General features: G+C 39.0%; 1 protein-coding gene and 1 pseudogene across 24 annotated transcripts in view; both read left to right on the top strand.

Moving 5' to 3' along the window:
* Window positions 1-13434, top strand: part of dtna (dystrobrevin, alpha) — a 289844-nt gene extending 276410 nt beyond the window's left edge. For 16 of the 24 annotated variants that reach the window (XM_073042943.1, XM_073042980.1, XM_073042971.1 and 13 more), the window contains 3 exons: window positions 5194-5365; window positions 7231-7363; window positions 11155-13434. In XM_073042943.1, the coding sequence (XP_072899044.1) occupies window positions 5194-5365; window positions 7231-7363; window positions 11155-11298 (449 nt within the window). In that variant the 3' untranslated portion in view covers window positions 11299-13434. Of the gene's footprint in view, window positions 1-5193; window positions 5366-7230; window positions 7364-9824; window positions 9863-11154 lie in introns of all 24 variants that reach the window. The other 8 variants (XM_073043052.1, XM_073043015.1, XM_073043007.1 and 5 more) reach the window with 3 other exon arrangements.
* Window positions 13435-20235: 6801 nt separating this feature from the next.
* LOC140726058 (RNA-binding protein 25 pseudogene) lies at window positions 20236-20841 on the top strand (annotated as a pseudogene).
* The last annotated feature ends 2594 nt before the right edge of the window (window positions 20842-23435 follow it).

Here is a 23435-nt window from a genome sequence, read left to right as displayed (position 1 = left end):
TGAAATGGTCCAGTTTGACAGGAAAAATACAGAATGATTATCTAAATGTGGAGAGAATGTAGATGTCAAGACACCAAGGGATCTGATTCTCCTTGCACATTATTTGGAAATGTAGATATAGCATGTAATCAGTAAAGCTAACAGAACTGATTACTAAGGGAATTGAATACAAAATAAGAGGTTGTCTTCAGCTGTACAGGGAATTGGTGAGATCACATCTGAAGACAACTGCACAGTTTTGATCAATTTATTTAAGGTTGTAAATACATTTGCAAGCAGTTCAGAGAAGGTTTACTACACTGAAACCTAGAATGAATGACTGTAGAGAAAATGTACAGGTGAAGCTTGTATTCACTGAAGCTCAGAAAACTGAAAGGGGACTTGATTGGAATTTATGTAGGCTGGATATAGTGACAAAGTTTCTTTTGTGAGAGAATGTAGAACTTGGAGTTTGAAAAGAGCTGCAACAAAAACCTTTTCCTCTCAGAAGATCATATGTCTTTGGAACAATATTCTTCAGCCTCCTCAAATATTTTTAAAGCAGAAATAGACAGGTTCTTGCTAGGTAACAAGGTGAAAGGGGGTATGTACAAATGTGGACTTGAGCTTATTATCTGGCCAGCTATGATCTTAATAGATGACAAAGCAAGCTCAAGGGTACAAGTGCCCTATATATGCTTCTAATTGAAATGTCTGCTTGTTTCCTATCCAAGCACTGGTACCAATGCTTCAAGATTCTAAGATCTCTCCTTTCTCAGAAGCTACTTATTTTTAAATCCAGAAATAAATATCAACCATTGAGAGCAAAACAAATGCCCGCGAACCATCAGAGAAAGATTCAATGCCCCGAAGAGGGAACAAAAATGGAACAAAATACTCTGAGTATGAAGAAAAAGCTCTTTTTTTTTTGCTAATCAATTATTAAGTCATTGAGACATACAAGTTAATAAGACCCTCTGACTTCTGATTTTTTCTGAGTTCTCGTAGAAACTGGTAGAATGTTTTTTTAAGTTCTGGGAAAGGAGGTAAGGGCAAATATCTATTTGAAACCTCTATCCTTTGTAATAATTCTATGGCTCATCTTGAAAATGCACAGACAGAGCATCTTGGTTTTTTTTTACCCAGGATATGTGAAACATACAGGAAAATTACAAAGGAGGAGTCCTTGCCCCCAACATAGAGCACTGCAATTTCTGTCCTTTCATTAAAGTGGATGGAAAATTATACTAGAACCCTTATTGCACATCTATTTGCTAGATATTTCAACCGATGTCTTGTTTAGATTCTGCATCACTGCTGAAACTAAATTCAAGCTTATTTTGCTGTGTAAGAGTCTTGCGTTCACTGTTGACAATTTAGTAGTGGTATACTTGAGGACTTAATTTTCTTCGTTTTAGAGCATCCCAAGAATGTGAAGATCCTTACAGAAATTGTCTTTAAATAATAGGCATTCAAATGAAAGACACCATCAGAAAATTATAACTGAAAATATATAGACTACTTGGTGAGAGGAAACAGTTTAAAATCCACTACTACCTTGCCTGCCCTTATGAATCATTGTAACTTTGACTAGCAGCCAGAGTCCATAAGCAGAACAGTAAACTGCTTCAGGACTCACCCAGCAAAGACTATTTCCTACACTTGCAGTGTAGGAAGAGCATCAGGTAAGAAAAATGAAAACTGAAAAATATGTGGGATACACGATAATGACACATTGGCTTGTTTGTTATTTTGAATAATTAAGATTAATTATGTTCATAAAATGATATCTCTGTATGATTTGTACAATAGCTCAAATGCTTGATTTATTCAGTATCACCATGTTTAATGATTTGATGTAAGTACCACTGAAGCAGGTCACTATACTCTCGAGCACCAGTACATTAGAAACCTTTTTGGAAATGGGAATAAACTTTAAAATAATTATTATTTTTGCTAGTTAGTGCATGTGCAGAAAAAGTTGCTGTTTTTCTTTTCCTCTTTGGAAGATAATGAAATCTCAAGGCATTTAATTTATTTGCATATTTATTATCCAGAAGAATGTTTGTCCAAGTGATTCTCTTGGTAGCACTGATGTAAAATATCATGATACATATCTGAACTAGGCACAAGTTCAGTGTTCAGGTGCTGTAGAGTTGCTTAAATTCCTTACAGCAATAAGTATATTTAATTTGGGTATACATACATTTCAGTAGGTTTGTATCTTTGTCCTTTATTACAATTCAACTTGTATACAGTGGAAGGAAGTAAAACTAAATCAATTTTCAAACACATTTATATTAATTATATCTTTTGTGAATGGAGTAGCTTCTTTGAGCTATATCTAAAAATAACTCGAGTAGTACTTTCCATGTTTTTAGTGGCTGTAAATAAACATTCAATGTTTCTGTAATGCTTAGTCTCATCTTTGAGTAAACAAAACAGTGTGAAAACTGATAATCATGTACGGAGCATGATGAATAAGAGTTATTCATGTAGAATATTGTCCATGGATTTGTAGATCAAAGCAAAACATTGAGTTTCACAGATCAAGAAGATTACAAAATGAATTGCTATCTTGAGGGAATTAACTGTTATAATGAGAGAAGCAGTGATGACCAAATCTCTCAGTTTGGGAGGGTACTTCATCTGTTTCTAGAATTATGCCACTCAACCCATCAAGTCTGCTCCACCGTTCAATCATGGCTGATTTATTTTCCATCTCAACACCATTCTCCTGCCTTCCCCCTGTGAGCTTTGATGTCCTTACTAGTTAATAATCTATCAACATCCACTTTAAATGTACCCAATGACTTGGCCTCAGCCATCTCTGGCAATGAATTCCACAGATTTACCACCTTCTTGCTAAAGAAATTCCACTGTTCTAAAGGATGTCCTTCTATTCTGAAACTGCTCGCTGATTCTAGAATCTCCCGCTAATAGAAGTATCCTCTGCATGTCTGCTCTCTATGGTCTTTTCATTATTTGGTAGGTGTGAAAGGGACCCATTTTACTATTGCTTATCTTGTACCCTGGGAAAGCAAACAAGGGACACTCTTACAGAGTATAATGATGGCCCTGTAATTTCAGACTCTGAGGCCAAGAGGGTGAATCCACAAAAAGGTCTCTGGCCAGTTGATGTGCTTGGCAAAGTACTGAAGATTTGTACAGACCAACTCTCTGGAGTATTTAAGGACATTAACCTTTCACTTCTGCAGCCTGATATTGCTTCAAAAAGGGATCTATTGTACTGATGCTCAAGAGGATAGTAGTGACATGCTTCAGTGACTACTGTTAAGTGGCATTTACATCAACTGTAATGAAATACCTTCAGAGGTTGGTTATAGTGTAAATCAACTCTTCAGAGATTACCTAGATCTGCTCTAATTCACCAATTGCCACCATGGTTAAATAGCAAATGTGACTTCTCTGGCTCTTTGCTCTGCTCTGAATCATCTGGACAATAGACAATAGGCTGCTGTTCATTGACTACAGCTCAATGTTCAACACAATTATCACATCCCAACTCATCATCAAGCTTCAAAACCTGGGCTTCTGTACCTCTCTGCAACTAGTTACTTGACTACCTCATCGACAGACCTTAGTTACTCGCTGACCATCAGCACAGGTGCATGTCAAGGTTGGGTGCTTAGACCCCAGTTCCACTTCTTATATTCATATGACTATGTGGCTAAGCACAGATCCAATGACATCTTCAAATTCACTGAAAACACTACTGTTGCTAGACAAGTCACAGACGGTGATGAATCAGCTAACTGGAGTGAGCAGAGGTAGTCACCTGGTTGTATGGTGCCCTCTCGCTTAATGTCAGCAAAACGAAAGAGCACAAATCCAAGAAAATCTGCAGATGCTGGAAATCCAAAGCACACAAAATGCTGGAAGAACTCAGCAGGCCAGGCAGCATCTATAGAAAAGAGCAAACAGTCACCATTTCAGGACAAGTCCCTTCATCAGGGCCATCAGAAGAAAAGAACAGATTGGAGACTTCAGGAAGGAGAAAAAAGAAAATATGTGCCTGTCTAATTGTGAAGAGAATCAGAAGCTTTAAGTTCCTGGGTGCTAACATATTGGATGTCTTGTCCTGCGCCCAGCACGTTGATGTGATCATAAAGAAAGCATGCCTGTGTCTACTTTCTTAAGAGGTTAAGGAGGTTTGTCTTAGTTTCAGGCACTCTAACAAACTTATACAAATCTGTCAGAAGTATCTTAACTGGTTGCATCATGGTCTGGTATGGCAATTAAAATGCACAAGAATATAAGAAGCTGCAGGGAATATAGTCTGTGCAATACTTCATGGGCACATCCCTCCGCACCACTGGTAGTATCTGTAGAAGGCATTGCCTCTTGAAGGCCACTTCTATCAACAATGATTCCCACTATCTGGGCTATGCCATCTTTTCACAATTTCCATTCGGCAGGAGGTACAGGAGTCTGAAGTCCCACACCACTAGGTTTAAGATGCCTTCAGCCATTCAATTCTTGAAACCACCAGCAAAACCCTATCCACTAGAGTTTAGTAACACAATGACTACTTGACAACTTCACACAAAATGGGCTTTTTTTTGTTCTAATTGTTTTTCTTGTAAAAATTCTATATAATCTGTTCATTTTTCAAGTAAGTTTTTGATTGCCCTCTGTGTGTGTGTGTGTGTATCATGCATGTGACAATAACCTGGAATTTAACTTTAAACCCCAGTGATGTACAAAGTGGTTTTTCTAGTCATGAAAGGAACTCATTTTACTGTTGCTTAACCTGTGTCCTGAGAAAACAAACAAGGAGCAGTCATACATGGTTTTGAGTATAACTGCTTTTGCATAATTTATTCAAAGACACATTGAGCAATTTATAAATGAAAGTAGAAAGGCAGTTCATAAGAAATCAAGCTTGTGCTTGTATGTTGCAGTAATGCCAGTTGCTTGTGAAACTTGAAAGAAAGTCAATGTTTTATGTTTGATTCACGTTGCAGCACTGAGCCTTCCACCAAGATTAATTTTGCTTTTTTTATTGTGATGGTACGAAACTTGTACCTGTATTAACAAATGGTGCAGCTTTTATTCTCCCAAGTTATGTGAGGTGTAACTTTTCATTTGCTTTATACGTGGAGCTCATCTCATACCTTCACATTTATGTACACAGCAGGTCTAAGCTATTTTCGTATGTTACTATGAATGAATGTTTTGCTTTCAATTCAGCAGAGGCTGGCAGTGAAACAGAGAGCAACGTGGACTCTGATTTTAGTCGTACTCATTTAGATGACATTGTTCCTTCACCAACTTCTGAGAAGGCCTTTCTTGCTCAGATCAATGCCAGAAATCCCAGCTATATCAACAGTGCTGCTGCGACAGGAACAATTCGAAGTGATATGTAAGCATGATTAATTGTCCTTTTTTTCTTGTGTTGAATAATAACTTTGAAAAATTATGCTCAATGCATATATTCAACAAAAAATTGCATTTATCTTTGAAATTTTCTTGCCTTTTATTCTGCCTCTTTTCGTCCAAAATGTAAAACAATTAGCCATCTGAACAATCTTACTGAAAGGAAAATGCATTTCTCCAGGAAGCTTTAAATTATTTCTCTAAAATTAATTATTTCATGGCCCAGCCTTATTTTCAACAAAGAGAATATTCCACAATTTGCATTTACAAAGGAGCCTTTACGAGGTAAAAAAAAAATTGAGGCTGTTGCTATCAAACTTCCAGCAACCAGCAACAACATCCCCATCCCCATCATGTCCATATTGGGTCTCTACTCAAAACACTATCTAGTTTCACACTTTCTCCATAGCTGAACACTCTTGCTCAACTGGATCTGCCTAATGCCAACTTTTACTCAACCCCTACCTCTCACCTCTATCTATTGGCTAGCTTCCCTTTATCTGGACCTGAAATGTTGACCTTCCCATTTCCCACCACAGACGCTGTCTGACTCACTAAGTTCCTCCAGCATTTTGATTCTTTGAGAAAATATGTAAACAAGTTTTCTTGAAATATGCTGCCAATTCCTCATGACATTGTAAATATGGAAATTTTGTAAGGCCTAAAAGGTGCAAACTAACTGTTTTCTGCCTATACGCCAAAACGTTTGTCGAGTTAGTCAAGTAGTCCAGTCCTCTTGCCATTCACTGAACCATGATCTCATCACTGACTATCAGGCTATTGCCTCCCTGATAGTCACTGAAATCATTTCCTCCACCAAAGATCTTCTCTGCACAGCCTTCAGCCGTGTAATCCCTCAAACCCACATACCCCTCTTCCTCCTCTATCCCAAGATCCTCAAGCAGAAGTGTCCTGGTAAATCCATTATTTCAGCCTGTTCTTGCTGCATAAACCTTGATCATCTAGGTACTTGTGAGTACCTGGAACGTACTGCATGAGGGAGTGGTGGAAACAAGTGAGTCTAGACAAGTACTTAAATTGACTTGGCACAGAAGGCTATGGGTCAATTGCTGAAGATGGGATTAATATTAGACTGGTTGCTGTGAATAGGATGAGGCCAAAATGCCGTTTCCCTCTTGTATGACTACTGTAGGAGAACTTATTTATGAGTGAAGATCAACTTCCCACATTGCCTCAGCAGTGAATTAGGGAAATCTGCCAGTTCAACCTGTGGCAGGTTTCAATGAGCTGTAACTGCTGAAATGGATAGAAACATGCTTCAAATTATTCACACACACCAGAGAGTCTGCAGGTGCTAGAAATCCAGAGAAATACACACAAAATGCTGGAGCAACTCAACAGGTCTGACAGCAATTGTGGAGAGGAATAAACAGTCAACATTTCAGGCTGATGTGAAAGTAATGAAATTAACATTAACAGGTTAATTGTTTTAAATATTTACTGGTATTTTTGATGTTTTAATTTCATTCTCCCACTTTTTAAAAAAAATGTGCTTTATTTTGAAAGCTATTTTTACTTGACAGCTAGCTAAGCCTGAGGATATGGCTTAATTGACTGTCAACACATTTCTGTTGGTCATACTTGTTTAGGTCATACCAAGTTTGCTGTTTACAACTGGAAGGCTAATGGTTCATCAAGCTTATTGAAGCTGGCTTCCTTCAGAAAGTTGCAGCAAGAAGATCCACTCCATGTCAGTGTGGATCTGGTTGTATGGAAACAGTGGGTGTGGGAGGCCATCTACCATTATGTAAATCCAATTCACTACTGTAAAGAGAGCACATACACCAAATGGCAAATATGGTAACTATTTATGGTTCCTTTCCTTGTAAGTGCTACAGAAGATGGTGACTCTTATGTTAGAACAGATGATGAAAGCTATGAAAGTGAATCTGTCCGTCAGCTTGAACACGAGTTAAAACTCGAAGAATACCTGAAGCAAAAACTGCAGGATGACAACTATCAGGTGAGACAAGACAATATGTGCAACCACAACACAAAAGTTGGCTTCTTTATAGAAGGTGAGAACAACTTCTGCTGGTTTGTATTTTGGGTGATTTGTGGCACCATGTATAATGGTTTTCTGAAACAGAACAAAATCTTTGGCCCTCAATTTCCTCTGTTGTGGTCATTATGATAACATGATTTTGCAGGAAGTGCAACAGGATTTTCACAGTGCATTTGCTGAGGCCACGGTGACCAAGTAGCAGAAAATTGAAAGTATTCAGCACCATTAATCACAAAATTACTTTGAAAATTAAAAATCATCAAATAGGGTGACTATGTATATAATTTTAAAACAATGGCATTGAGTAGTTAGGAAGGCATATGTATTATGAAGAGGGAATCTCATTCTGTCCTTCCAATGTCAGAAACCTGGTCAAATTGGATTCCATAAAAACAAGTATATTTTTCTTGAAGCCAGAAATTGAACAGTACAGAACAGTATGGGTTCTTCAGATCATGATGTAATGCCGACTTATACAAGGCTATCAACTCTTCTCTCTTATACCACCCATAACCCTCCCTTTTTCTTCCATCCATATGCCTCTCTAAGAGTTTATATCATGTAGTTATTAAGTAAAAGAATGCTTGTGATTAAAGTAGCAGTTATTATTTGAGCAGTTATGCTGAAGCCATCCCCTAATATAATAGCTACTAATCCCCAAAGTTGCATATCGAAACAATGTTGATATATACATTGCTGAATACCCACGTCACATAGAGTATGTTCTATATAATAGATCCATTGATACCCTGAAAATCTCAGAATAACTGCAGGACGCTGAAAATCTGGAAGTGCATCTGGAGTGGGGGGAGGGGAAGATGTGGCTGGTGGTGGGATCACGTAGGAGGTACTACCAGCCTACAGATCCAACGTACTTCCCTTCGTCCACTATCAACTCTGCCCTCCATCGCGTCTCCCATATTTCACGCACCTCTGCCCTCACCCCATCCTCCCGCCAGCCCACCAGGGATAAAGTCCCCCTGGTCCTCACCTATCACCCTACCAGCCTACAGATCCAATGTATAATTCTCCATAACTTCCGCCACCTCCTACGTGATCCCACCACTTCTTATCCCTCCTCGACCATCCCATGTTACTTCACTCCTGATGAAGGGTTTCAGCCCGAAACATCGTCACTACCTCCTCCCATGGATGCTGTCTGGCCTGCTGAGTTCTGCCAGCATTTTGAGTTTTTATGTCCTATTTGGAGTATTCCGACCAAAATGTAGCGCCTCACACTTATCAGCATTAAACTCCATCTGCCATCGTTCAGCCTACTCTTCTAACTGGCCTAAATCTCTCTGCAAGCTTTGAAAACCTGCTTCATTATCCACAATGCCACCTACCTTCATATCATCTGCATACTTACTAATCCAAATTACCACCCCAGATCATTAATGTATATGACAAACAACATTGGACCCAGTACAGATCCCTGAGGCACACCACTAGTCACCTGTCTCCAACCTGACAAACAGTTATCCACCACTACTCTCTGGCATCTCCCATCCAGCCACTGTTGAATCCATTTTACTACTTCAATATTAATACCTAAAGATTGAACCTTCCTAACTAACCTTCCGTGCGGAACCTTGTCAAAGGCCTTACTGAAGTCCATACAGACAACATCCACTGCTTTACCCTCGTCAGCTTTCCTCATAACCTCTTCAAAAAATTCAATAAGATTTGTCAAACATGACCTTCCATGCACAAATCCATGTTGACTGTTCCTAATCAGACCCTGTCTATCCAGATAATTATATATACTCTTGTTAACTCTTGTTTTCGTCTTTCCACAGTTACTATCCATTGACACACTGTTTGTTACATTTATGGGGAGAAACCCCTTTAATTCACTGGAGGATGTATGTCCTCAGTATTTTTAATTGAACCCTTGCTTCTGAAAACCCATCGTTTTTTTGTTTATTATATTGTGGGTTATTATTGTCTTCTGGAGTTACAATAATCTTTTGGAGTTCCTGCAGCCTTGATGGGTCTTGAAGATGTTCTTTACATGTTCTGAAGGATGACAGTTTTAGCAAGAATGCACTTTTCAGAGGCTGACTCAGTCAAAGCTGGTTTTACCTTTGCTGTCAAAAGTCTTAATGAGAAATAAACTGAGCTTAAAGTAAATTCGTATCTTGCCATTCATTTTGGATTCACATTATCACTGTGGAAAGGCATTTGGAATAGATGAGTTACATTTTCCTTTTTTTAATTATTTCTTCTGCTACTGTCTTGCCATAAGTGCAATATTAAAGCTTACTGAAAGATACTACCTTCTTTTTCGCTTTCCACTGCACATTTTATTTGACGCTTTGGATTTTATTTCCAGATAGCATCTTTATTATTTTAAGTGGTCACATTAATTACTCTTGTGGCTATCTTTCTTTCTCTTTATTTTATCTGCTATTTACAGGTCAGTTTGCAGGGGTGAACAGACCTTCTGTATCCTGTGTAAGTAATGTTTGCCTATCATTGCTAAATCGACTTTAACGACTGGCTTTCTATGTAGATTTGCATGGTGCAGGAAAAGGCACCGATCAAATTTGCAGCCTGTGACTCAGGAAAAAGATACATCCTTCCCAAAAATAATTGAGTGCAAGGCTTGTATTTTCTATTCTTTTCATCTTGTGGGTGATTGGACTCTTGAAGCACAAAATAAAATATGAGCGCATGTTAGCATCGTTTAATGGCCTAGATTGCAAAATTAGGGATAATGCATTGCATCAGGGAAGGGTAAATTTACTTAAACACTTTATTCCAAATTACAGTCATGTCTTTTAGATTAAATATGACACAATTGTCAGTCAAGAGGATTAATGAGTATGGCTTTATCTGAGGTAATTAAGGATTCACAAAGTTAAAAGTTGGGAAATCTTAGTTCTTATACTTGTCCAAAAGAAATTAAATTCCTTATCCCGTACTGATAAGAGTAAAGACTGTAAAGAGTATGAGTGAACAGACTCCTGCTTCAGATTATGGGGAAACCAAATTGAGGAATGAAAAGCAGTGTGGTTTTTGTTAGCAAGGTAGGTATTGTTCTATGAAACAGTGAGTAAGAGCCTTGAAGGCTATGTTATCTAACCTATACTAAGGTTAAGGACATCTGTTTGGATCTGGAAGGAACCTTATGGTGGAGTTGTCATCATCCATATGGGAACAAACGTTGGTGGGACCAAAGTGGGGGTTCTATTGAAGAAATATGAGCAATTAGAGCCAAATCGATTTAAAAAAACGTAATTGCAACACTAATAATCTCTGCATTATATGGGTTGAAAGTAGAGGAATCAGAAATGGAACTAAATTTAACTCTTGCTTGCATGTGTTTAATATGCCTACTAACAGCACTGTCAAGTTTCAAAAATTTAGGAAGAGCTATACAGTTAAATTCAGGAAACAATCAATTCCAATTGATGCAACACTCAATACACATCATTGCCATCATTAGGAAATAGTGTTTACATCGTACATGTACGTAAGATATTCTCTGCAGTATTACAAAAAATTTATCAAATGGAAGAATGCAAATGCTTTATTTCTGCTATATTGAATTTTTGATAGCGTAATGACCTTTGACTTACTGCATTTCCTTCCAGTTAATGTTTCAGTCATTGCTTTTGCAAAGCTTTCAAATGTTGATTTGTCTGTTGTTCATATTTACAATGTAAATATGTTGGTTACTGAGACCTGTGTGTGCAATATGATTTTTCCCAATGTATAATTCAGTCATTTTATCCACTTGTCAGGCTAATTACAGCCAAACTGATGATGAGAGCTACGTAAAAACTGATGATGATGAAAGCTGCATAAGGACAGACGATGAAGAAGGTCTAACTTCTGGTTTCAATCAGGAATGGAATGAGCACATGAAGCGTCTTATGACAAAATAAAAATTTTATAATTAGTGTGAATACTGTAGCAAAGTAATTTTAAAAGTTTCTAGTTAAATGTGTTGTCCAACAATTCTTTTACTAAAATCTGGGTTTATCAGCATCTTCTTTATATGGCTCAAATGAGAACAGAATTCAGGACAATACAACTGCAGTTATCACCAAGCAGAGCATATATGGTGTTCTTTTTTCAAGAGGAAACAGTGTTAATATTAAGAAAAGATAATTATTTACATTTGTGAGCAAAATATTCTGTCTAAACTTATAATATTAACACACTTTGTTTTGTTTCTAGCTGAACTGTGCAGTACTTTGACAAAGCAGTTACATATTTTTTCAACTATGATAAACCTATTTTGGTGAAATGCACTTAAAAATCAGATATTAAGGCACTAAGTATGGTTATTTATTCAAAATTATATCTACCCATTAACCACTAATTCTCAGCATTTTTAATAAGATGGACATCTGTAAAATAAAAGAACTGTGAACTGTGTCAAGGACACTCTTAGCTAATTCTGTTCTTGTACTTGAACCGTAGGTGCCAAAAACAAAACCAGTAACATAATTAAAAGTTAAGTCATTTAACTTTTTTTGTGATTGAACAATGAATTTAGCAATATTGTAAACAAGCATGTCCATTGCTAATTTATATTTCACTTTTTGGTTTGTTTTATATCATTTGTAAGATTGTAAGCTTGAACAATACATACTTGATGTGCATTGTAATTTTTTATGTTTGAGTTGCATTATTTTAGTTGGCCATCAGTGTAGTGCACACATTGCAAGAAAAGAATAGTTTTATCAAATAATGCAGAGAATTGTGAATGTTATAGAACAAGCAGCTTGAGAACACACGATTCAAGAAGCTTTATGGCTTTATTTTGATTAATCCATGGGTTACATATGCTGAAGGTTGCAGATACTGTCCTCTCAAGTATCACTTAATTTAAAAAGTTAATTTTACAAAATAGCACTTCCATGTGAGTTGTCACACAACTAAATGTACTTAAAGCCAAATTGCTCTGTAAAGTTTTTATTTAATAAATTTTGTTTTCTATAATTTACTTATAGTTCTATCACAAGAGCTTTCTAGAATGGATGCCACATTTAAGTGTACCATATATGACTTTCTATTTTTAGTGTAGTTAAGTAAAATGATTTGATAATGACATGGGAGTTGCACACTGAATAATCTGTAAACCTCACACAACATATGTATATTGAAAGCTAAAGAATTGCTGAAGAAATCTAAGATTATTATACAGTAATCATAAATATTATCTTGAAAGCATGTAAAATAACATGAGAAAATTGTGTGATTTAATTGATATAATCAGATTAAACACTGAAATTAAATATGTTTATAATTATTGATTTGTCAAAGAAAATGGATGTAGAATAGAGATAAAAAGAAAAAAACACAAATGCTGGAAGTTATCAGGTAAGGTTGAGAGTGTTATAAGGGAGAAAGGCTTGGCATGTTTCAGAGTTAACCTGCACAAGTTTGTGGCCTTCACTGTGAAACAAATTGTACTCTGTTAGTGCATGAAGTGAAAACTTGTCTAGTTTTGTTTGTCGCACAGTACTAATCTTCTATTAATTTGTCTTTTTCCCGGTTATATAGGTTAATTAATGTAGACACACACTGTATGTGTGTGTGTCTATGTAAATGTGTGTGTGTGTATATATATATATATATATCATATGCATATACATATACACATACATATATACACTTAAGTCTCTGTTGCTGAATTCAGAATGGATAAATTTAACAAAATAGCTGTGAATAGTAACTATTTTTCTTCTGTCCAAAATAGTGGACATTGAATTTTCACCAAAAATATCTGACTATATCATATTTAAATTAACCACAGCAACTGACATATTTAGTGTCTCCAAAAGGAGAAGCAGTAACTTTAAAAGCACTAAAGGCTCAATGTAAACACTGTTAATGTAATAAAACTACTGATTTATGTTTTGTATTGTTAAGTATTGTACCCATACGTACAGTGTGTTGGAACAAGCTGGGGACTTGCCATGTTTCAAGATTGTTCAAGTATTTAACTGTGTGTCTGTATTTTGGAATGGAATATTTCTTCATTAAAGAGAGAATTTCTAAAAAGGCTAGAAGGAATGGTTCACCTACATTTCTTCCTTTCTAACTTGTGTTTCATTCTTCTATTTTGGTAATATAATCAATTACGTAATTGTGGTTGTGATTGAGTTTTCTCGAAACGTGACTGGAAGCGGCTACTAAATACAATGTTGAAACATCAGTCAGGATATCGTCATATTCCTTCAGGTTGTCTAAAGCACAACTACAAATTATGAAATGTTCTAATTTTTCATAATAACTTGTTCACAACCTCTGACAACTGTTTTAATGCTGTTCTGTATATCATATTTTTAACTCATCTGCCACATTTGTTCAAATTCAGTATCATTGTAGTTACACAGCAATTACATTGAAGTTTTTGTTCAGATGGAGCTAAGCTTATTTTACAAATTGCTTCAATATCCCCAAAAATTGCCATAAGACTGGCAATCACATCTTGACTTTTCTAATTTTCTTCTTTACGCTATCTGTGTTTTTCACTCTGTCTAACTAGCTGATTGAAGGCTGTCTGTTTGATTTCTTCCCTAGTCAATGATTACTAGGAGGCCTGTAAATAAGATCAGCTAGTTCTCTCATTCCATTACCTTCCCAGATTTTGGTGTGATAAAAGAAAATTAACACTTAAACACTCCTCATTCCTAAATGCATTACACATAATTTAAATGATGAATAGATCCAATGCTTTTAATGGTCATGAATAAGTTCAAGGAAGTATCTTACTATTAATATTGATGGCAAAATCATAAGCAGTCATTCATGAGCCCCTTCAATTAATCATTTGATGCAGAGATTCTCTTATCATTTGTGTATGATGAATAATAGTCTCTGGTTTGCTCTTGCAAACAGCATGCCAATGACATGTTTTTACATTATTGTGATGAACATAAGAAATGGGAGCAGGTGTGGGCCACCTGGCCTGTCGAGCTTGCTCCGCCATTCAGTAAGATCATGGCTGATCTGGCCACGGACTCATCTCCACCTACCTGCCTTTTCCCCATAACCCTTAATTCTCCTACTAGCAAAAATGTATCCAATCTTGTTTTAAATACATTTACTGAGGTAGCTTCCACTGCTTCATTGGGCAGTGAATTCCACAGATTCACCACCCTCTGGGAAAAGCAGTTCCTCCTCATCTCCATCCTAAACCTACTCCCCCGAATCTTGTCCTCACTTATGTTACGTACCCTGTAACTGGGTGTCTTACCAGCAAAGATAGAAGTATCCGTTGGAGTCTGGTACTATTTTCAAAACAGTGTTTATTAGTAAAATATACAAATCAATATCAACAATGCAGATATACAGATAATACACGTTAGCAATACTAAACCTAAAAGTGTGGGTATAATAATAATCAATAATAAACAAGCTCTATCGATGTCTAGGGGATAATGAATTATCATGGGAAAGTATAAAGTTCAGTTCAGTTCATACAGGCTGAGGTAGTTGTTGGTCGATGTGTTGTAATTGTTGGAGAGAGAGAGAGGGCGAATAGTGACAGCCAGTCAAACCTTCCTTTACGTTCTTGATCTGTCGATGTGTTGTTGTGGCCATTCGGGTATGACCCCTCTGTCCTTTAGCTAGACCGTTCTTCTATGGTGGACTCATCACCCAGGCAAGGGTGGACACACACACAAGCCCCCACCGGCCTCGCTATAAACACTAGGAGTTAAAATTGACCAATCCTTCGTTCGGCCTCCGATTCCCCCACACCTTCTCGTGGGTTCCAACACTTAAGCAGTGCTCACTAGTGTGTCTCCTGATGCATCTCTTGGTGTGTCTGAGGGGTGTCTCCCCAGACCTCACTTTTATCCCTACTCACGGGGTCTCAGGTGTCAATCAGTTTTGAATGGCTTAGTCCATCAAACCGCCCACTCTGGCTGTCCACTGAGGAATTTTAATGAACAGAATAGTACCAAGTAAACAGTCCTTTCCGGAGCCGTAAGTCTTACAGGAGTCATAATATGGTGGGACAACAAGTCTCTTCCTCCCTGTGTTATCTCTCCCTTATCTGAAGCAAATGTTCCAGTCCAAGTATGTTTTTGTTCCATCTCTTTCTCTCTCATTAGCAGCCTGGCAACAGTAACGGTTTGTAATTCTCCCAGGGGAGGGGAAACTATGGGCAACTCTGTACCCTTCTGCCCATCAGAGTTGTTCATCCTTCATAACACCTACCACCCCAGCAGCCTCCGGATCCAATGTATAACTCTCCATAACTTCCGCCACCTCCAACGGGATTCCACTACCAAGCACATCTTTCCCTCCCCCACTCTTTCTGCTTTCTGCAGGGATCACTCCCTACGCGACTCCCTTGTCCATTCATCCCCCCCCCATCCCTTCCCACTGATCTCCCTCCTGGCACTTACCCTTCCATGCGGAACAAGTGCTGCACTTACCCTTACAGTTCCTCCCTCACCACCATTCAGGGCCCCAAACAGTCCTTCCAGGTGAGGCGACACTTCACCTGTGAGTCAGCTGGTGTGGTATACTGCGTCCAGAGCTCCCGGTGTGGCCTTTTATATATTGGTGAGACCCGACGCAGACTGGGAGACTGTTTCGCTGAACACCTACGCTCGGTCCACCAGAGAAAGCAGGATCTCTCAGTGGCCACACATTTTAATTCCACGTCCCATTCCCATTCTGATATGTCTACCCATGGCCTCCTCTACTGTCAAGATGAAGCCACACTCAGGTTGGAGGATCAATACCTTATATACCGGCTGGGTAGCCTCCAACCTGATGGCATGATCATTGACTTCTCTAACTTCTGTTAATGCCCCTCCTCCCCTTCTTACCCCATCCCTGATATATTTAGTTGTTTTTTTTTTCTCTCTGCCCATCACTCTGCCTGTTCTCCATCTCCCTCTGGTGCTCCCCTCCCCCTTTCTCCCTAGGCCTCCTGTCCCATGATCCTTTCCCTTCTCTAGCTCTGTATCCCTTTTGCCTATCACCTGTCTGGCTCTCAGTTTCACCCCACCCCCTCCAGTCTTCTCCTATCATTTCCCATTTTCCCCTCCCCCTCCTACTTTCAAATCTCTTACTATCTTTCCTTTCAGTTAGTCTTGACGAAGGGTCTCAGCCCGAAACGTTGACAGCGCTTCTCCCTATAGATGCTGCCTGGCCTGCTGCGTTCCACCAGCATTTTGTGTGTGTCCCCCGAATCTTGAGTCTATGTCCCTTAGTTCTAGTCTCACCTACCAGTGGAAACAACTTCCCTGCCTCTATCTTATCTATCCATATAACCATATAACAATTACAGCACGGAAACAGGCCATCTTGGCCCTTCTAGTCCATGTCGAACGCTTACTCTCACTTAGTCCCACTGGCCCGTACTCAGCCCATAATCTTCCATTCCTTTCCTGTTCATATACCTATCCAATCTTACTTTAAATGACAATACCGAACCTGCCTCTACCACTTCTACTGGAATCCCTTCTCAATCCTTGAGTGATTGATTCCCCTTTTATCCCACCTGGAGAATAGTGAAGCACAAAAGCTGTAGTTACATGAATTACAGTGAAAATACAATTTCAGAGTTAGAATTTGATCTATATATGGACCAGTCTTGTCAAATTGGCATTGTTTAAAAAAGGAATAGTGCTTTCCCAGCATATATGAAGACTAAACTCTACTCGGGCTTCCAGCCTGGTACAGGTATCGATTATAACCGATGTTTCAATGACAAACTCTGCCATCTTCATCAGGGATAATGCTCGGGCATGTCTACCCTGGTGGTATTTATGCCCTCATAGTCCGTCCCTCCTGATTGGTTAGTCATCATCAAATCAGGTTTCCACTCTCCCACATTGTTTGCAATCAAATTCAGTTCTTACTTGGAGCAAAAATAATGTTTCATGAAAGAACTTTAGGAAAACATTGACCACTTTTCCTACCCTGGGAGCTACTATTCTGCCAGGACATACATTTTTGGTGAAATCCACTGTTGCCTTCAATGTATCAGAATGGCCTTTGGATGACTGAAGAAAATGCTGTTTGAAGATAAGACCTTGAAACTGATACTAAACTCACGATCTTCCAGGTAGCAGTGATCCTTGCTCTCCTGTAATGTTTCTGAGATCTGACTGTACGTTGTAGGCACTGAAAATTTACTGCCAACTCTGTTTCCTTAAAATCCTCTAAATACATTAGCAGTATAAGTGAACCAATTTCAGTGACCTCATCCAGGCCGGCATCCTGTGGACTGAAGCCCTAATTGCACGTTCTGCTCCATTCAGTAGACTATATTGTTCACATGTACAAACCAGAGTTCTAATCGGGTGTTCTGTTCCGGGCTCTGTCACAGGAAGAGATTACCAGAGGAAAAGATTCAAGAATTTGCTCAAAGCTTTCTTGGAGAAAAATGCAACATACACATCTGGCTTCTGGAAATCCCATCCCATGATGCTCAAAATGGAAAAGGAGCATTTGGGTTGGCACTGAGAACCTCATGTCCATGTGTTAGGTACACACATAAATCCAGTGTAAAAAAAAGAAGTGCAAAAAGTATCTGGCTATCTGGTATCTCATTTATTAACCAGTTTGTGGTTTCCATATTTGCTCCATTAGCCGCATCAGAACCCAAACAGTTGCGACGGAGGCAAATCATACTCAATCTCTAAGGACTGACTAAAGGAAAGAATGTGATTTCTCGGCATACAGGCCTAGAATATCTATTAATATCAAGGTGTTTGTAAATATGACACCAAGTCAGACATGGCATATAATACAAGCGGTGTTACTTGTGAATCCTTGCAACGTATGGATCCAGCAATGGCGTGCAGTGCCATCTGAAACTCAATTGCTCTCAGACTTTGTTATTGACCGAATGAATGAGCTAGCAAGACTTGCCCTATTGCAATCAGAATCAGGTTTAATATCACTAGCATACGTCATTATTGTTTTGTGGCTGTGATACACTTTTAAAAAATTATGAATTAGAATAAGAAATATTCAAAGATTCAAAGTACATTTATTATCAATGAATGTATAAATGATACAACCTTGAGATTTGTCTGCTTACAGGTAGCCTCAAAGCAAGAAATCTGAAAGGACACAGTAAAAAAAAACCCACTAACCCCCAATACGTAGATATATATATATAAAATAGATTAAATAAGTAGTGCAAAAAGAGAGCAAAAAGAAGAGGTAGTATATATGGATTCATTGTCCATTCAGAAATCCTTTGGCAGAGGGGAAGAAGCTGTTCCTAAAATGTTGAGTGTGTGCCTTCAATCTTCTGTACCTCCTTCTTGATGGTAGCAATGAGGAGGGAGTATGTTCTGGGTGATAGGATCCCTAATGATGGACATTTTGAGGCAGTGCCTTTGAAGATATCCTTAATGCTGGGGAGGCTATTCCCCATGATGGAGCTGACTGAGTTTGCAACTCTGCATCTTTTTCCAATCCTATGCAATGACAGATGGTGATACAACCAGTCAGAATGCTCTCCACGGTACTAAAGTGGAAATTTGTGAGAGTCTTTGGTGACCTACCAAGGCTCTTCAAAATTTTAATGAAATACAGATGCTGTTGTGTCTTCTTTGTAATTGCATCAATATGTTGGGCCCAGGATAGATCCCAGAGATCTTCAGAGACTTGAAACTGCTCACCATTTCCACTGCTGATCTCTCAGAGAGGATTGATGTGTATTCTCTCGACTTCCCCTTCCTGAATTCTACAATCAAATTGTTGGCCTTACTGAAATTGAGTGCAAGGTTGTTGTTGTGATGTCATTCAACCAGCTGATCTCACTATCTAAAATTCTGCCAACAATAATTGTGCCATTGGCAAATTTATAGATGGTGCTTGAAATGTGCCTAGCAACACTGTCAAGGGGTTAGAGAGGGTAGAGCAGTGGGCTAAGCACTGATCTTTGAGGTACACAATATTGATTGTCAGCGAGGAGATGTTATTTCTGATCTACACTGATGGTGGTCTCCCAATGAGGAAGTCAAGGATCCATTTGCAGAGGGTGGTACAGAGGTTCAGGTTTTGGTACCTATTGATTAGCACCAAGAGGATGATTATGTTGAATACTGAGCTGTGATCAATAAACTGCAGACAGATGTAGGTATTACTATTGTCAAGGAAAGCCAAGTGGAGAGCGAGGGAGATTGTATTCCACTGTAGACCTATTATGGCAATAGGCAAATTGCAGCAGGTCCAGGTCCTTGCTTAAGTAGGAGTTGATTCTAGCCATGAAGAAACTTGGATCAGCTCCAATTATCAGAAATAACATCTCCTCACTATCATGCAGTAGAACTTACATCCATTGTGATGAAGTGCTTTGAAAGGTTGGTAATGAAACATATCAAGTCTTGCCTGAGGATCAACCTGGATCCACTCCAATTTGCCTACTGTTACAACAGGTCCACAGCATATGCCATTTTATTGGCTTTGTACTCAACCCTGGAACATCTGGACAGCAAAGGTACATAGATCAGGATGTTCTTCATTGACTGCAGCTCTGCATGCAATACTATCATCACCTCCAACCTAGTCAATAAGCTCCAAGACCTTGGCCTTAATACATCCTTATGCAATTGGATCCCTGATTTCCTCACTTGTAGACCCCACTCAGTTCGGATTGGCATAAACATCTCCACCACAATCTGCATCAGTACAGGTGTATCACAGGGCTGTGATAGATATTCGCTTCTATCTCATTTTTGCTAAGCTTGCTTTCTAAATAGCAGCTGCCATTTGAAAGGTCACAACTTGATTTGGCGTCCACCCACAATTTGCATGCCACATCCCCTGCAATGAAGGCAACTGAAAGTGAATTAAGAAATGTATTGGATGATACCACAACAGTCTCCATGGCAAACACCATGAACCATTCCCCAACAGAGGACAAACTGGTGTTGGTGCCAGCCTTTGTGTCTTTGGTTGGAAAACAATATTGGACCACAGAAGGATTATCCTGCTCAGAGTGAAAATGATGAAAGCAGTGGTCCAACTACAACAGTTTTATAGGCAACATATCTGACAAATCTTCTGATATGTTAATCAGGCAGTTACTTGCAAAATGTGGCTTGGCTTTAAGCTCAAAGAGAGTTCAAGGAGCTTTGGGGAAGTTGCAAACATTTGGCTTTTGTAAGTATAAAGAACCAGAATCTACACGGTGTGCATTAAGATTATTGCATGAACTTAAAGTGGCAGACAAAACATTGCCAGTTAAAGTAGATGCAAATACTAAAGCCCAGCTGGACGAATGGAAGGCCAAGAAGAAAGGAGTCAATGGAAATATGAAAACAGAGGACTCTTCAGATGATGTTATGGATGCAGGACCCAACACTAGAGATCAGATCGTAAAGGGATTAATACAACGATTAATAAGAGAATATTTCAGTGAGCTAGAGGCACCTTCCCAAGATCATGATGCATAAACTAGAAGAAGAAAAAGAAGGGAAGAGATGGAGTGAGAGAGAATGTGAAAAAGAAAGAGAAAGGTGTGAAAGAGAGAAGTAACTAAGAATGAAAAAGAAAGGGATCAAAGTTGATTCAGAGAGAGAAAAGAACAAGAAAGGTGTGCTGAGCTGTCAGAACCACTTCCTGTAGTCTCAGAGTCAACTCCTACAACCGCCATGGAGGATGCCCTAACCTGAGATTGTTTCACAGCTGCAAGTCTCGCAGGCCAAGCAGAGTGTTTCCCCTTGTCAGGAAAGGCATTATCCCACAAGAGTAAGAAATAATCCACAATTAAATCTTTAAGCATGAATGGGACAATTTTAAATTTACTATGTTTCGAATGTCTGTATATAGTAGTTGCATTAGATAATATACTGTGCAGATTGTTGAGATGCATTCTCTATTGAGTTGGAGTTTATAGCTAAGCAGGGAGGAGTTTTGTGTATTTAATATTTCATTAATATCTGGGTGATCTTGTATATATATTGTTTGATTAAGTATTCTTGTTTGTTTAAATAATTAATTACAGGTTATATGTATAAATATGTTAATTGAATGCATCATCACTATACCATGAGATACATGTGTATCTCAAAGACAAAGCCACACCCATATTCCCAGACTCCAATGTCTTCTTTGAATTAACAATGTTTTGATCTTACAAAACATAACAGTTCCTATATCCTATGGACTCACTTTCAAGGACTCTTCATCTCATGTTCTCTATATTTATTGCTTTGTTTTTCTTTTTTATTTGCGCAATTTGTTGTCTTTTGCACACAGGTTGTTCGTCCTGTTGGGTGAGGTTTTTCATTGATTCTATTGTGTTTCTTGGATCTGCAGTGTACACCAGCAAGATAGTTTACCTCAGGGTTGTATGTGGTGACATATGCAGTGCATGTACTTTGAACTTTGACCAACCTTTCAAAGCACTTCATCACAGGAGGTGTGAGTGCAACTGGCAATAGTTTTTAAAGGTTTCAATAGGTACTTTTAATGTCCGAGAGATGTATACAATATACATCCTGAAATTCTTTCACTTCGCAAACATCCACAAAAACAGAGGAGTGCCTCAAAGAATGAGTGGTAGTTAAATGTTAGAACCCCAAAGTCCCCCCCAGCTCCCCCCTCCCATGCACAAGCAGCAGCAAGGCAACGACCACCCCCCCAACAGCTAAAAAGCATTGGCAACCCCCCCCCCACTGAGTACTCAAGCGTGTGGCAAAGAATCAATAAAGACACAGACTTGCAGTACCCCAAAGACTACTCGTTCACCTGGTAATTCGACATATCACAAGCTCCCTCTCTCCCTAATGAGGGAAAAAAGAAGTCTCCCCATTACACAATGAGAAGGGAGACATAACAAAACAACTTGCTGATTTATGATGTTAAAGGTCTGTTGCATTGCTTCTTCCGAGCTCTGTGCCCAAAGAACTCGGGTCCCTAGGCACACAGCTAACAGCCAGCTTGCTGCTTTCAATTTCCATCTCCCATGACACACCAATTTCCTGCAGTGACACTGACTTTGAGTCTGCCTGCCTCCAGAGCCACGAAATCCCGTGACCCTGAAGTCTTCTTGGCAGTGCACCGTGTTCTTTTGGGCACTGATATGATTGTCACCCTTTTGAAGCAGGTGGGAAACTCCAAATGCAGCAGTGAGAGATTGAAGATGTCCTTGAACATTCCTGCCAGTTGGCTGGCACAGGTTTTCAGTGCCCTATCAGGTACACCATCAGGATCTGATGCCTTGCCAGGGTTCACCCTCATGAAAGACATTTTGACATCAGCCTCCGAGACGGAGATTGTAGGGTTACCAGATGCTGCAGGCATTTGCACAGGTGTAGTTTTATTCTCCCCTTCAAAGCTTACATTAAAGGTGTTGATCTCATCTGAGAGTGAACCATCACAGCCATTCATGATGTTAGGTTTCACTTTGTAGACCTGCAAACTCTGCCAGAGCTGGTGCACATTCAAATTCCATCTCTAACTTCAATCACAGTTGTTTTTTCGCTCTTAAGATAGCCTTCTGTAGGTTATACCCGGTCTTCTTGTATTGCTTTGGATCACTGGTCATGAATACCACAGATCTAGACCTCAGCCAGACCATGAATCTTCTGGTTCAAGCTTTTGGTTTGGGTATGTCCAATATGATCTTGAAGGCACACATTCAACCACACAGGTGTTGATGAAGTTGGTGACAACTATGGTGTAGTCATTCAGATTCGAAGATGAAGTCCTGAACTTTGTACAGTCCACTGACTCAAAGCTGTCCTATAAGCGTTCCTCCACCTCCCTTGACCATACCTTCTTGGTCCTCACCACTGGTGCTGCAGTCTTCGGTCACTGGAAGTGGAAGTACAGTCAGATGGTAAAATGGATGACACTTGACTGCTAGATTGCCCATGTTGGGTGAGCAGAACTTAGACAGAACTATCACATCGGTGAACTATGATCAGTTAATCATGAAGTATACGCCACCTCCTCTACCTTTAAAAGATTCAGTTGTCCTACCTTTGCGGTGAATGATGAAGTGCTTGGGCAGCCATACTGCATCTGGAATGGCGGGGTGTGAGTCAGTGTTCTGTGAAGCAAAATACACAACAGTCCG

Source organism: Hemitrygon akajei, chromosome 1 (genome assembly GCF_048418815.1).
Source record: "Hemitrygon akajei chromosome 1, sHemAka1.3, whole genome shotgun sequence".
NCBI classification, from domain to species: domain Eukaryota; kingdom Metazoa; phylum Chordata; class Chondrichthyes; order Myliobatiformes; family Dasyatidae; genus Hemitrygon; species Hemitrygon akajei.
The sequence above is the reverse complement of the archived record's forward strand: the minus strand, read 5'-3'. Positions and strand labels throughout refer to the sequence as shown.